At 45.0% G+C, this 15,089-nt stretch overlaps 1 protein-coding gene across 2 annotated transcripts in view; it reads left to right on the top strand.

Annotated features, from left to right (window-relative positions):
- Positions 1-15,089, top strand: part of DCBLD2 (discoidin, CUB and LCCL domain containing 2) — a 103,919-nt gene that overhangs the window by 39,053 nt on the left and 49,777 nt on the right. For both annotated transcript variants that reach the window (XM_073584398.1, XM_073584397.1), the window contains exons 3-4: positions 10,916-11,056; positions 13,287-13,338. In XM_073584398.1, the coding sequence (XP_073440499.1) occupies positions 10,916-11,056; positions 13,287-13,338 (193 nt within the window). The remainder of the gene's footprint in view (positions 1-10,915; positions 11,057-13,286; positions 13,339-15,089) is intronic.

Raw genomic sequence — 15,089 nt, 5'->3', positions numbered from 1 at the left:
CCTCCAGGGTGTGCGGGTGGGGGGGGGGAGAGAGAGGTGGCAGAAGACGCTCCAGAGAAGACCGCCTCTCCCGAAGATGGTGTCCCCCCTCAAGGAGCTACAACGGCCGGAGGCCAGCGGGTGCCGGGCAGGCTAGGAGGCCACACTAGCCTCGGCGCAAACCATTGCTGGGAGTCGGCGACAGCAGCAGTGCACGAGGCGGAGCGCCGGCCGGTCACGTGGGGCGGCGCAAGGCATTACTGGGAGGCCCGGGGCGCGCATGCACGGGGCGCCGCCGGGTCACGTGGGGGTAGCGCTAGGCATCTCTGGGAGAAAGAGAAGAAAGGGAAAAAAAACGCCGGCCGCTAGATTAAAGGGTGCAGGAAGCACCACGCTGAGCTGTTCCTTAGAACATGAGTTCGGCACAGGAAGAGCAGCAGCTGCTGGACATGTCCTCGGACGCAGGACCCCAGCAGCAACAGAGGCAATCACCGCAAGAAGGATCCCACAGGGAACCACTCACAGCAACGCAGCAGTCGCTCAGAGTCCTGACGCAGCAAGGAGTCCGGTGGGACAGGGGTCCCAAAAGACAAGCCTCTTGCAGATCCGGAAGCCCCTTCAGACTCTGTATCCTCCTTCGGTCCGGTGGGTGAGTGAACTACGCGAATGTACATACTGTAACTAGGGCCTGTCGTCCTTCTCTTATAGGGGAAGAAGTGCACGCAAAAGGCCAACTACAAGATTTGCCCACTTTGCAAAGAGGAGCTTCCCGCAGGGTGGGGGAGAAGGCTCTGCCATTCCTGCATTGAGCACACTATATGCAAGGAATCCTCAAGTTTCACCTCTGACCTTAGAAACCTAATTAAACATCAAGTAGAGAACACCCTCAAATCCCTCCAGGGAGAAAGTAAAAAGCGTAGAAAGCCTAAAAGCAGGGATCCCGAGTCAGATCACAGTGATAGGGAGAGCAATTCTTCTGCATCAGACACAGACAGCCAGTCATCCGACTCCTCGCCCTCTGCCGAGGGGGGGTTGCAGCTGTTTCCCTATAGAGGCAACGGATAATTTAATAAAAGCAATCAGAACCACTATGGGACTAGTAGACACCAGGCTCAAAAGGACCATTCAGGATGCTATGTCAGTGGGTTAGAGCAAAATAAAAGGAGATCATTCCCTATGAACGATAAAATTCAGGAGCTAATACAGAGGGAGTGGAAAAGACCGGAGAGAAAAAAAGGCCTCCTAGCCCCCAAAAGAAAATACCCCTTTGAAGACCCAAGCTGTTCATTTTGGGACAAAGCACCAAAGGTGGACGTAGCCATCGCAAAAGCCTCAAAAAAAAATATCTCTGCCGTTTGAGGACATGGGGACACTGAAAGACCCCATGGACAAAAAAGCGGATACGTTCCTGAAGGGTTCCTGGGAGGCAGCCGGAGGAGGGCTGAAACCCGCCATAGCTGCCACTTGCACAGCTCGAGCCCTTATGGTGTGGCTGGATCAGTTGGAGGACCAGCTAAAAACAAAACCCAGAGAGGCACAATTTTAGACTCCGTCCCATTGATGAGAGGAGCAGCGGCCTTTTTAGCGGACGCATCCGCAGATTCAATCAGGCTAACAGCCAGGGCAGCCTCATTCTCGAACGCAGCAAGAAGGGCCCTATGGCTCAAATGCTGGACGGGAGACCTGCAAACAAAATCAAAACTGCTCCATTCCCTGTGAAGGTGAATTCCTTTTCGGACCTACGCTAGACGACATACTTGACAAAGCGGGGGATAAAAAGAAGTCTTTCCCTAACCCATCCAACTTCCCCTTCAAGTGCTTTCGGAGCAGGAAATTTATCCAGAGGAAGCCACCTAAAAATTCCCAGGACAAGTGGGAAGACAGAAGAGGCAAAGGAAAGGGTTTCATGTTTGGCAAACCAGCAGACAAGAAGCCACCCCAATGACGGTGTCTCCCAGGTAGGAAGAAGATTGGCCCTCTTCTTCCCAACCTTGGCAAACATATCAAACAGTCAGTGGATCTTAAACATCATAAAAACAGGCCTCAAAGTAAATTTTCACACCTCACCCAAACCCTCCTTCGTAGTGACCCCACAGAGGCAGTCGGCGGAAGAACAAGCTGCAATTCAACAGGAGATTCAGACCCTGGTGGAGAAATCAGTATTGCAAGAGGTCCCTCGTCAAAGTGGAGAAGGCTTCTATTCCCCTATTTTCCTGAGTAGGAAGCCAGATGGGACATTCAGGACAATAATAAACCTGAAAAAATTAAACAAGTGCCTGATAATCCACCCATTCAAAATGGAAACAATAAAATCTGCAGTGAAGAAGCTGTTTCCGTCCTGTTACATGACTGTACTCGACCTAAAGGACGTGTCCGATTATGTCCCCATACACACGGACTACCGCCAATTTCTCAGGATAGCAGTAACCATGGGGGGGGGGGGGGGGGATAAAGCACCATCAATTCAAAGCTCTCCCATTCGGGTTGGCCATCGCCCTGAGAGTATTCACAAAAATCCATAGCAGAGGTCATGGCACATCTAAGGGAGCAGGACATCCTAATAGTCCCATATTTGGGCGATTTCCTAGTAATAGACAACTCCCCGTCACACTGCAGGGACCAGTTGAGCAGGACTATGAATTCTCTGACCGGCCTAGGTTGGCTGCTAAACCTACCAAAATCCCGGACGGTCCTGAGCCAAGTACAAGAGTATTTGGCCATAACCATAGATTCCCTCAGGCAGGAGTGTCGACTCCCAGAAGGGAAAATGCTACACATACAACAAATCGCAATGGGCAACAACTCACACCGTAACAACACTGAGGAAGGCAATGTCCCTACTCAGGTCAATGACTGCCTGTATACCAGCCGTGCAGTGGACTCAAGCCCATACAAGAGATCTGCAGTGGGAAACACTAGCGGCAGAAATTTCCCTTCACGGAGTTTTAGAAGGGCGGTTGGACATGTCACCCGAAACAGCTCATTCACTACAGTGGTGGACGGCATCATCCAACCCATCCAGGGGTGGGTCCCTTGGGTAATATCGGTATCTCGAGTCCTCACTACAGACGCAAGCCCCAGGGGGTGGGGGGCTCACTTGGACAATCGGGTAACTCAAGGGGTTTGGACAGAGGACGAAAAGGCAGCCTCCTCGAACATGAAGGAGCTGCTAGCGGTAAAGCTCGCCCTCCTGTACTTTGTGGAATCCCTCTGATCCCACCACATAAGGGTGTTTTCAGACAACCGCACGGTAGTGGCTTACTTAAACCATCAGGGGGGCACAAAATCCCACGCCCTAATGACAGTGACCAGATCAATCCTCCAGTTTGCAGAGGGAAATCTAGGCTCACTGACTGCACTCCACATAAAAGGGACAGACAACGTCACGGCGGAATTTCTAAGTCGCACACAGCTGAGACAAGGCGAGTAGGAGTTGAACCAGGAAATTTTCAACCAGATCACAAAACTATGGGGGAAACCCGATATAGATCTATTCGCTAACAGGATGAATTGGAAGGTGAAAACCTGTTCCTTAGCCCCTCCAGGAATCCAGTAGCCCTGGATGCCCTCATGATCCCCTGGCACTTTCCCCTTGCTTATGCGTTTCCACCAATAGCCCTAATTCCATCAGTTCTGAGGAAGAGTCGGGAGGACAAAGCAAGGGTAATATTAATAGCCCCCTTCTGGCCGAGAAGGACGTGGTTCTCGTGGTAGAGGAGAATGTCCATCTCCGATCCTTGGGTCCTCCTGGATATCCCGAACCTACTCTCTCAGGGCCCGGTACTGCACCCTCAGGCAGAGAACCTACATATGATGGCCTGGAATTTGAAAGGGATCTATTAAGCAACAGGGGCTTCTCCCAAAATTTAGTATCCACTCTACTACGAAGTAGAAAACCGATAACCACTAAACAGTACAGGAGGGTCTGGAGGAAGTTCCTTTCAGTATCAAAGGCCAGTCCAAAGGGGAAGGTACCCATACCAAAAATCTTAGGCTGGTTTCACATTTGCGTTAAAACAACGCTGCGCCCTGCGTCGTTAAGCCCCGCCCCGAGCCGGCTCCCTGCCCGCCCCATCCGGGATCACCGCCTACTTTCGCATTTGCACGCATGCGATCGGCGCACCCTATCTTTAGCATAGGGTGCGCAGATCATGCGCTGCCAGTGTGAAAGTAGCATGCTGCGCACTTTTGACGGTGCGCCGTGCGCGCCGAAATGCAACATGCTGCATTTCGGCGCGCACGGCGCACCGTCAAAAGTGCGCAGCACGCTACTTTCACACTGGCAGCGCATGATCTGCGCACCCTATGCTAAAGATAGGGTGCGCCGATCGCATGCGTGCAAATGCGAAAGTAGGCGGTGATCCCGGATGGGGCGGGCAGGGAGCCGGCTCGGGGCGGGGCTTAACGACGCAGGGCGCAGCGTTGTTTTAACGCAAATGTGAAACCAGCCTAAGTTACTGCAAAAGGGTTTAGAGCAAGGTCTAGCTACCAGCACATTAAAGGTTCAAGTGGGGGCCCTATACAACTGTGACTTGGCAGGGAATTGTTGGGTGTCCAGATTCATTAAGGCAGCCAGTAGATCCAGGCCGCCTGTGTCTTCCCTAAACACTCTTCCCTGGGATCTAAACTTGGTGCTCTCAGCCCTGACCAAGCCTCCCTTTGAGTCTTTGCAAGAAGCACCGCTAAAATTAATCTCTCAAGACCTCCCTCTTGATAGCCCTCACTTCGGCCCGTAGAATTAGTGACATCCAGGCCCTGTCAGCCTTCCCTCCATTTACGCAGATCCTGGATGACAGGGTGGTACTTAGGACAGACCCAGCCTATCTGCTGAAGGTAGCGTCTCGATTCCACAGAACTCAAGAAATCTCCCTCCCCTCCTTTTGCCCCAATCCCAAAAACAAGGGAGAAGAGACCCTACACACACTAGACGTCACGAGATGCCTAATGGAATACCTAGCGGCCACCAGGGAGTGTAGAAAGGATAGGTCTCTTTTTGTCTGCTTCCAGGGGCCAAAGAAAGGGCGAAAGGCATCAAAGAGCACGCTGGCGAGGTGGATAAGAGACGCCATCACCTTGTCGTACTCGACACAGGGTGCAGACATTCCAGGAAGAATAACAGCCCAATCCACAAGAGCGGTGTCAACTTACTGGGCAGAGAGAGCAGGTGTCTCCATTGAGCAGATATGCCGCCACTTGGTCCTCTCCTTTGACTTCCTTTAACCACTATCGGCTGGACCTAGCCACCTACTCGGATCTAACCTTTGGTAGAAGGGTACAGGAGGCAGTGGTACCCCCCCCCCTAATAGTTTCTGCAATTCTCTCTGTGGTGCCGTCATGGGGGGGAAAGAGAAAAGCATAGTTACAATTAACAGTGTTTCTCTGAGCCCATGACGGCACCCGTATTTTCCCTCCCTACACGCGTGGGGTGCGCACTTATTGTAAATACAGTTTAGTCAAAAAGTCACGTGGTGTCTCCTCTATGCAGTATTAATGATTATAAAAAATTTTTTTTCTCAAAGTTGTTGTGTTAGTATTAGGCTGAAGTTCCGTTATCTGCTCTGTAAAACAACTGATGCATGAGAGAGGTACCGCCTTTTTATCTGTAGGTTTCCTGTCCCCGTGGGGCGGATCCCCTCTCTCTGTGGTGCCGTCATGGGCTCAGAGAAACACCGTTAACGGTAAGTAACTACGCTTTTTTCATGTATTTAAATCTCGGCGTTTGACAGCCCTTTTTGGTTATTTCTGTATATTTTTTGCGTAGAGCTCATGGTTGTTATCCTGAAGTGTTTATTTTGCTTGGGTCATTTGCTTTTTTTTTTTTTTTTCAGGAAGTCCTGGCTGTTGTATGGATTTAGTGCTTCTACTTTCACACTTTATGTAGCAGGGATAGTAGATGTGGTGGAGGTGAGATTGGACGTTGGCGTCATTTCGTTTAATTAGGCAGCCGACTGAAACTACAAACTTTGTGTAGAATTAGTAATCCTGGCTGCTGTAAAGTGATAAACACACAGGTCCTTAAATGGCAAGGAACTCGGCAGCGATCTGCGTCTTCATCACAGCGTGTGATGTTCTCCAGGTCTGACTTTCCTCTTCTTCGGTCGTTACTTGGAACAATTTATAGAACACTGTAAATGACTATAAGCTGTGTATAAGTGGTAGCAGAAAAACAACTGCTGTCATCATCCTGTACGCTGGTCTTTTACCCACATCTTGGACGCCATTGAATTACGCAAGTCGCCAACAAGGGATGCTGGCATACTACGTTTCTCATAATGCCCCAGGCACTTGGCGAGGGGGAAGGGATCAAAAGAAAAAAGGCATATAGCCTTTCTACAAGCTGGTATTTAGTTTAACAACATTCCCTGATGTCTTTCTATGACTTAATGTATTCATTCACACACAACCTCAATGGTTTTTCGGATCAGTTTATTTTCATGACACTACCCGTCCTTTCATTATTATGATGTTCTTATGTCTAGGGATGAGCGGACCCGGATGTCCGGCCAAACTTTATAAAGAAAAAGAAGTTTGGTTCGGCTACCAAATCGTTACCCGAACTTGAACCATTCACTTGAATGGGGGTCCAGAATGTCTGGCGGTTTCCACGCTGTTCTCTGTGTGACAGCATTGGAAACACAGGCTCTGACCATCGGTAACCTTAAGCCCCCGTTACACACTGCGATATCGCTAGCAATATCGCTGTAAAGTCACCTATTTTGTGACGTAGCAGCGATATTGCTGGCGATATCGCTACATGTGATACTTGCCTCCGACCGGCTCCCCCGCTGGTTATCGCTTGTCGCGCGAGAAGGTCCTGGATCATTTCTCGTCGGGCGCTTCCTGCTGTGACGACGAGCGACGCGTGGACCCGGGCGGGAGGACGTCAGGATCGCCGCGTCTGACAGGTAAGTAGCGACCCCCCCCCCCCTGTGTGGCAGCTCACTAGAGACCACTTAGTGATGCACCAGCGATCCATATCGTTGTCGGGATCGCTGGTGCATCGCTATGTGTAACGGTACCCTTAGTGAAGACACAGCCGCTAGGTGTCGCTGACCATTGCGGGTTCCCACACTGTAACATAGAGGACAGCGTGTGAGCCAGCGGCTGTGACCGGCAGTGAAAAGGATACTGCTGGTCAGGCATCGGCTGTCTACTATTCTTGTTAGTGTCGCCTGCTTTTGCTCTGATGATAATGTGTAATGTCCCCTGACATCAAGCTTTGGAGTTAGTAATGGAGAGGACACCCCCATTACTAACCCCGTAGTCAAAAGTAATACACAGAAGAAAGTCCTTTTAATTGTACAAAGCCTTCATTTACCCATTTATTACCTTTAAAAAGTAAAATTATCCAAAGGGGTCCACCTTAAATAAATCCCACGTCGATCCCTGACTCTGCAACATCCGGGTGCACTGATGAGTGGTGACTATAGAAATGTGACCGTTCAGCATGGCAGACAGAACACTATGACAGTAGCGCGGTTATAACAAATTCATGTGGGTCTGGTACAGTGCACCCTCGGGCTCTACCAATCAGCTGCTACAAGCTCTGGTAGCGGCTGGATGTGAACCCATTGAACAGAGGTGCTTTGCTTCAGCTTTATTCAGTGTGTAGTTGCTGCTGCCAAGTGCTGCAGTACTTCCATAGCAAATGCAGCTCCGATCAATGTGTTTACATTGGTTGCCCCCGGGAAGATGGGAACAGCTGATCAATGGGTGTCCCGGGTGTTGGACCCTGATTGATATGATGTCGTTATGCCAATTAAAGTATGCTTAAAAGATATTCTGATGTATTCTGGCTAATTGTCACGTTTCATGCAAGTCTATAGACTTATTCAACAAATGCTTTGAAAGTTCACTTAGCAATTTTAATGTATGACAGCAGGTTGTAGGACTTGTTCATCGCCTCTTGCATGGTCTTTGTTTTTTAACTTTCAGGAATGTGCGATGCAAAAGCATCCAGAAGCGAGCAAGCGCTCTCCGACACCAGCGTAGTGGAGACGTGACTTTATCAATGTGTCGACAAGCTCTGTTAAATTTCACGCAACTCTCTGAGCAATCGTGTTTTAAAGGAGCACTGTGATCCCGAAAGTGTTGTCTGTGCACAGTAGATGATCGCAATGAACTGTTACCGAGCCTTAATGTATTCCTCATCTCCATTTACTGTATATTGAATATGTAACATTTTCGCTTCTTATCACAGACACTTTTCAGTATAATTTGCACAAATTTTTTTATTTGACATTTTATTGTTCATTTAAAATGTTTATTTTGTCAAATTAAGTGTACTAATCCAATTAATTGTATATGTTGGTATAATAAAAGCATATTCACGCAGCTGATTTCTCTGCTGAAAAAACTAGAATAAATGCAATGGAGCTAATCCACAGGTACATGTGCACACGTATAATTGCAGCTGATTTTTTTTTCCCCATTTGACAGAAAAATATTTTTCATGCGTTTTTTGCTTGCCGGTTCAATGCATTCATTTGGATGAAAAAACGCTGAAAGAATTGACCTGCTGCAAATCTGAAAAATTGCATTAAGAGTTAAATTAAAATGTGCAAGGAAAAAAACAGCATGTACATGAGATTTCTGAAATCTCATTAATTTTGCTTGTACTGTAATTTTATGCGCTTAAAAACTATGCAAATACTCAACACCACGTGCTCAAGCCCTGAGTCCTGTATTCTGGTTTCCAACACAGAACTTCGAATACAATGCTTTATTGCACAACAAAAGCATAAGGAAAATAAGTTATATTAAGTAAGGTTTTTTATTTGCGGTACTTTTTTTTTTTTTTTTTTTTTTTTTTTTATCGTATTGTGAAAGATATTTTACAAATGGATTTTCTATACTTTTCTATATCCATTCATATCTCATAATCTAGCACCTATCAAGTTCTAATGGCAAATTATAGGAATAGCTCTGTGCAATTCATGTAGATATATGGAGGGTTCATAGATATTCAACATATTTCAGTACTTTGCTCAGTATTGAAATAAACAGTACATTTATTTCATTGCTTTGAATTTTCAGGCTGTGCCCAATACACAATAGATTTTTCTGCAGCAGTTTCCCCTGCATATAATGAACATTACCTGAGGATATCGCTCCCTGAAAAGGGTGACATCTGTTGTCAAAATGCTCATTTTTAAATCTGCAGCATGTCAATTTTTTAAGTCCAGGAATATTCCAAAATGTGGATGAGACTTGTTGCTGGCACTGTAACTTGCAGCATTTCCGTCTTATGTTGACGTCAGAGCTGTGGAGTCGGTGTCCATTTTGTTGGGGTCAGTATAAATTGGAGCGACTCGGACTCCTAAGGCTGAGTGCAGACATATTTTTTTGCCCTGCGGATTTTTCCGCTCAGAATTGAAGAAATCCGCAGGTCAAATGTCCTGCATTTTTCCTGTGGATTTCTTCCATTTTTAATGCGGTTTTTGTGCGGATTTCCCCCTGCGGATTTGGAGACTGAGGAGGTGGAAAACCGCACAAAAGAAGTGACATGCTGCGGATTGTGTACCACAGGAAAACCGCGCGGAAAAATCCGCAGCGTCTGCACAGCGTTTTTTTTTTTTTTTTTTTTTTTTTTTTACATTGTACTGTAAATCACACTGCGGATCCGCAGGAATTCTGCATCGTGTGCACACAGCCTAAAATATAGAGTACATTGGGTACAGTAGTACAATGCAGGATCTGCTGTAAATGTTTTACTAAGAATTTGGGAAAGTTCTGAAATGTCCTATAAATGTCTGTTCTGTTTCTGATCAAAGGAACGGGGCTTTTAGAGGAGATGAATCTGTGCTGCACTTTTTGTAGATGCTTAGTAGTGACCGGGATTGAGGAGTCTGTGGGATTGAGGAGTCTGTGGGATTGAGGAGTCTGTGGGATTGAGGAGTCTGTGGGATTGAGGAGTCTGTGGGATTGAGGAGTCTGTGGGATTGAGGAGTCTGTGGGATTGAGGAGTCTGTGGGATTGAGGAGTCTGTGGGATTGAGGAGTCTGTGGGATTGAGGAGTCTGTGGGATTGAGGAGTCTGTGGGATTGAGGAGTCTGTGGGATTGGTTTACAGCCTCCACAGCCCTGGTTAACATACAGATCTCATCCCTATGTTGTGGAATTGTTTCTCGAAGAAATTGCCCATGGTATGGATTTCAAAAGATGCAACATGTCCATTTTAGTCGTGGATTTTCATGTAAAATCCACCTGAAATCTGCATGATTTTGTGAATTTTTGGTGGGCTTTGCAGCTACATAAGGAGCCAGCCTAAGGCCTCATTCAGATATCTCTATTGTCCATGTACGAGAAAAACAGCCTTTTTTTTTTTCTCTTTTTTTTTTTTTTATCAGGCTTTCATCAGAATGAGGTCCGAGTGCCACCTGTTGTTCTCGTATGTAGTGAAAAAACACATCCAGCGTGATATCAGACCCCACTTTGTCATCTGAGTGCTGTCTGATTTTTTTTTTTTTTTTTTTTTTTTTTTTCATGGACCCACAGACTCGCCTTGCCAATTTTGATCCAGCACTTGGATCAAAGTCGAACATGTCTCCATGATCTTGCGCAGACCGATCGGACATTTAAATGGCCCCATAGATTATCACTGGCACAAGTGAAAACCATGAATGGCACTCGTATGAGAAAAATGGACGTCTGAATGAGGGCTTAGGGTCTTACTGCTGCAGGGATACTCTACTAATTCCTGGAAACCGTGCAGTTTGAAGCAATTTATGATACAGCTGTCGGAAGGCTTTGCAAGCGCTTAGTCAGCCTTGACTTTTACATGGACTGAATATCAGTCAAACATAACCCGCTGTTCACATTTGGCGTTATTGAAATGTGCTGAAGAAATCACTATTAAACCAGAAAGTAATGGAGCCTTGCTGGAAGTTGCTCGTTTCTCTCTATTAAAGATTTCCTGTCTTTCCCTCTCTGGCCAGGGGCTAAGTATTGCGGCTTGGCATTAAAACCAGAAGATGTGGTTGAGTCCAAGAGCCATGAGGTCACCGTGCTGTTCATGAGTGGGATCCACATCTCCGGGCGAGGCTTTCTGGCTTCCTACTCCACCACAAATAAAACAGGTATTGGTTACTTTACATTAGAGGAAAGGCTTTTATTTTGTTGTGGGGATTTGTATATTTTTTTCCTTTTCTTAATTACCAAGTGACTGTTTGGTGTCGTGCCTGCCCGATCGCCTAGATGTGTATCGGGACACGAACCATCTTGTGTCCTACATCAGTGCTCGGCTTTCTGCACGTCTGTATGCAGACACAGTTCTTGTAAGCCTACGTGTGGGGAATTAAAGCACTTTGCAACCCCAAAAAATTATAGCCCTTCAAAAATATCTTCATACCCTGTTTGGTCTCGTAATTAACCCCTTCAGAACGTAGACCATTTTCTTCAGTGAGAAATAGCTTTAATTTTCCTTCCTCAAATCCCTTATGAGGACCTTTTTTTTTCTTGTTGTAGTTGTGAATGATACAATTCACCTTAACACATAATGTACTGAAAAACACGGAAAATTCTTCATTCAGACGTCTACAAATCACGTACATGTTATGTGTGATGTCCATGGATAGAACATGCACCCATTGAAGTCTTTGGTTCTATTCACATGTACGCACAATTTTTTTCTTTTTAACCATTATAATTTTAAAAAAAATAAATCATGGACTCATTTATTTTATTTTGGAATCTGATGGATCAGTATGCATTTTTGCATTTTTTTTTTTTTTTGTGGTAAGCTGTAGTTTTTAATAGTACCATTTTGGGGTACATATGATTTTTATACTTTTTTTTTATTGCATTTTTCTAGAGGAGGTGCTGTAGGCAAATTTTTGCATTTATTTTGTGTTTTGTTTTTTTTGGGGGGGGGGATATTTACATTTACTGTATGGGATTAAATTCTCTCTTCATACATCTCATAGATCAAGATTGATTTGTTTCTATTTTTTTTTTATCTTATTTTGAAACCACTATTTTTAATTTCCCGTGTGGGGCTTGATCCTGCGATCTGTATCGTAGTATATACCACTGACGGTGTCCAATGTAGTCCAGAAAAATTAGGTTAAGACATGGTGGATTTCCAGTGTGGATTCAACATTAAAAAAAAAAAAAAAAATCATTATAATAAATGGGATTTATATGTAAAAAATATTTTTCAGATTTTTCCGCAGTGGGCTGTGGTTTTGCAGACTGATCGTCAAAAAGATCCAAGTTTTTCTAAAAAAGTGCCAAGAATTAGTATATTGTATAAATTGTTTTCTGGGGCTAACTAAACTGCCGTCCACCGTTATTTTCTGTTCCTTTTTACTTCCTCCCTTTCTCCCGGAGAACTATGGAAATTTCTTCTGCTTTTATTTCTCTGCCAAGAAGTCCAGGGCTGTTTATTTCCTCCGGTTAGATGAGTTTGCACAATGCCCTTGAGATCACATCAATTCCCTTTCATTTCTTCTGATTGCTTTAAATAAAAGTGTAAACTCGACCGATCCCCCGAGGCTTCGGCACCGAGCGGCTAAGACTATTGCCACATGCAGAGAGTGGACGCTTTAAAATACAATGACGCCGCTTACGTTTTATTTTCTACTTTCCCTAAATTTTGTACCAAGGTCTTTAAAATCTGTAAAAGGTAAAGGGCATACATAGAATTCAATAGGGTTAAGGACTAGTTACTATTGCCTCAATTCATCATTTCCTTTGCACCTATTTTTTTTTTTTTTTTTGTTTTGTGCCCAATTCTTTATTCTTTTTGCACTCTTTTTTTTTTTTTTTTTTTTTTTTGTTTGTTTGGGTCACATGGATGCACTTGTTTCTTGGAGGTTGAAAAGCAGACTTATGTTAAATTTGTGGATATACAGCAGTCCTCTCAAGATAGACTCTCTTCTCATAGCTGCAAGAGAAGGCCCGGACTCGGCTCAAGCAAAAAGGACAATTGACATGTTACAGCAGTTTGTACTCTGCAAAAGAGCAGGTAGAAATATGACAGGAAATGGCAGAACAAGCGCCCTACAGCGGTCTCTGGTGTATGGCCACCATTTATAACCTTTATGAACCGTTCCTTTTATCCAGTTGTCTCACTGTAGTCAAAAAAACCTTTGCCTTATTGCCCTATTAACTTCAGATATGGAGGTTTGAAATAATCTGGGCCTAAAAAAAATGAAGGTATGCGGTGTTCTATATTCGCGATCTGTGGACCCCCAAGTCTTATGTCAGCACATAAATGGTATTCCAGAGATCCTCATTAGCGCCAAGATATTTTCACTCTGTTCTTCTGACATGCTCCTAATATGTACGGTTTTCTTCACTTCCTAGATCTTATAACTTGTTTGGAGAAGGCGAGCCGGTTTTCTGATCCTGAATACAGGTAGCGTCTTAAATATCTATTAACTCATTGGGCTTATTGTAAGGACTTTCTAACTTAACTGTCCAAATGATAACCATCACTCACATCTTCTTAAAAGAATTGATTTATTGATCCAGTAGTATAAAAAGCACAAAAAATATGGTTGAACACAACATCACAAAAAATTAAAAAGGCAAAAGGGAACTGTCGTTCTCCCAGGCAACAGGTTTCAGACCTGCATGGTCCTTCGTCAAGCCAAACAAACACAAACTTGACAAAGGACCGTGTAGGTCTGAAACATGTTGCCTGCGAGCGTAGCGGACATTTCCTTTCTGCCCATTTAATTTTTGTGCTGTTGTAAGGGCTGTGGAGTTATCCAGTATCCATTTTGGTGAAGTTGGTATAAAATGGAGCGACTCAGACTCCTAAAATATGTAATACATTGGGTACAGTAGTACAATGCAGGATGTGCTGTAAATGTTTAAATAAGAATTTGGGAAAGTTATGAAATGCCCTATAAAGGTCTGTTCTGTTCCTGATCTCAGGATCTGGGCTTTTAGATGAGATGAATCTGTGCTGCACTTTATGCACATGCTCAGTAGTGACCAGTGGTGTGGGGGTCGAAGATGAGATGAATCTGTGCTGCACTTTATGTACATGCTCAGTAGTGACCAGTGCTATGGAGTCATAGATGAGATGAATCTGTGCTGCACTTTATGCACATGCTCAGTAGTGACCAGTGCTGTGGGGTCATAGATGAGATGAATCTGTGCTGCACTTTATGCACATGCTCAGTAGTGACCAGTGCTGTGGGGTCATAGATGAGATGAATCTGTGCTGCACTTTATGCACATGCTCAGTAGTGACCAGTGCTATGGAGTCATAGATGAGATGAATCTGTGCTGCACTTTATGTACATGCTCAGTAGTGACCAGTGCTGTGGGGTCGTAGATGAGATGAATCTGTGCTGCACTTTATGCACATGCTCAGTAGTGACCAGTGCTGTATAGTCATAGATGAGATGAATCTGTGCTGCACTCTATGTACATGCTCAGTAGTGACCAGTGCTATGGAGTCATAGATGAGATGAATCTGTGCTGCACTCTATGTACATGCTCAGTAGTGACCAGTGCTGTGGGGTCGTAGCTGAGATGAATCTGTGCTGCACTCTATGTACATGCTCAGTAGCGACCAGGGCTGTGGGGGTCGGAGTCAGGAAAATTGAGGAGTTGGAGATTTGGCTTACCGACTCCACAGCCCTGGTTGTGTGTGCAACTATTTTTTGTGCTTTTTATAATACTTGGTAATTTAGTTCTCCTCCAGGAGGAGGTGAAATGAAAGACCGTTTTTTTTTGTTTTTGTTTTTTTTTTTCTTTCTGCAGAGCAGCAAGTTTGCATTCATCAATTTTTTATTTTTTTTTTTCCCAGGGAGCATTACATTCAGGGGTTTTTACTTGCACCTTTTTGGGTACATCATCATTTTTTTTTTCTTTTTAAATACATGCTATTTTGACTAAATATCATTTAAAATTGAATTTTATTAATTTTGCAGTGATCGCCTTTGAAAGCCTGTGTTGCCCTGTCTATTGGCTGCAGAAAGGTTCATTTTCCCTTCACCCATGACAGCACACCTGAGAGAGGGATCTGCCCCACCAGGACAGGAACCTACTGAGATATAAGGGGCGGCACCTTTCCCCCGCTTCAGTTGGGTTCCTGTCCTGGAAGGAATCCCACTGTCGGCGGTGCCTCTCATGGGCGAAGAAAAAAAATGG

This window comes from Dendrobates tinctorius, unplaced genomic scaffold (assembly GCF_039654945.1).
Source record: "Dendrobates tinctorius isolate UK_male_01 unplaced genomic scaffold, ASM3965494v1 ptg000084l, whole genome shotgun sequence".
Lineage (NCBI taxonomy): Eukaryota > Metazoa > Chordata > Amphibia > Anura > Dendrobatidae > Dendrobates > Dendrobates tinctorius.
Note: the sequence above shows the minus strand (reverse complement) of the source record. Positions and strands in the feature narration are given on the sequence as shown.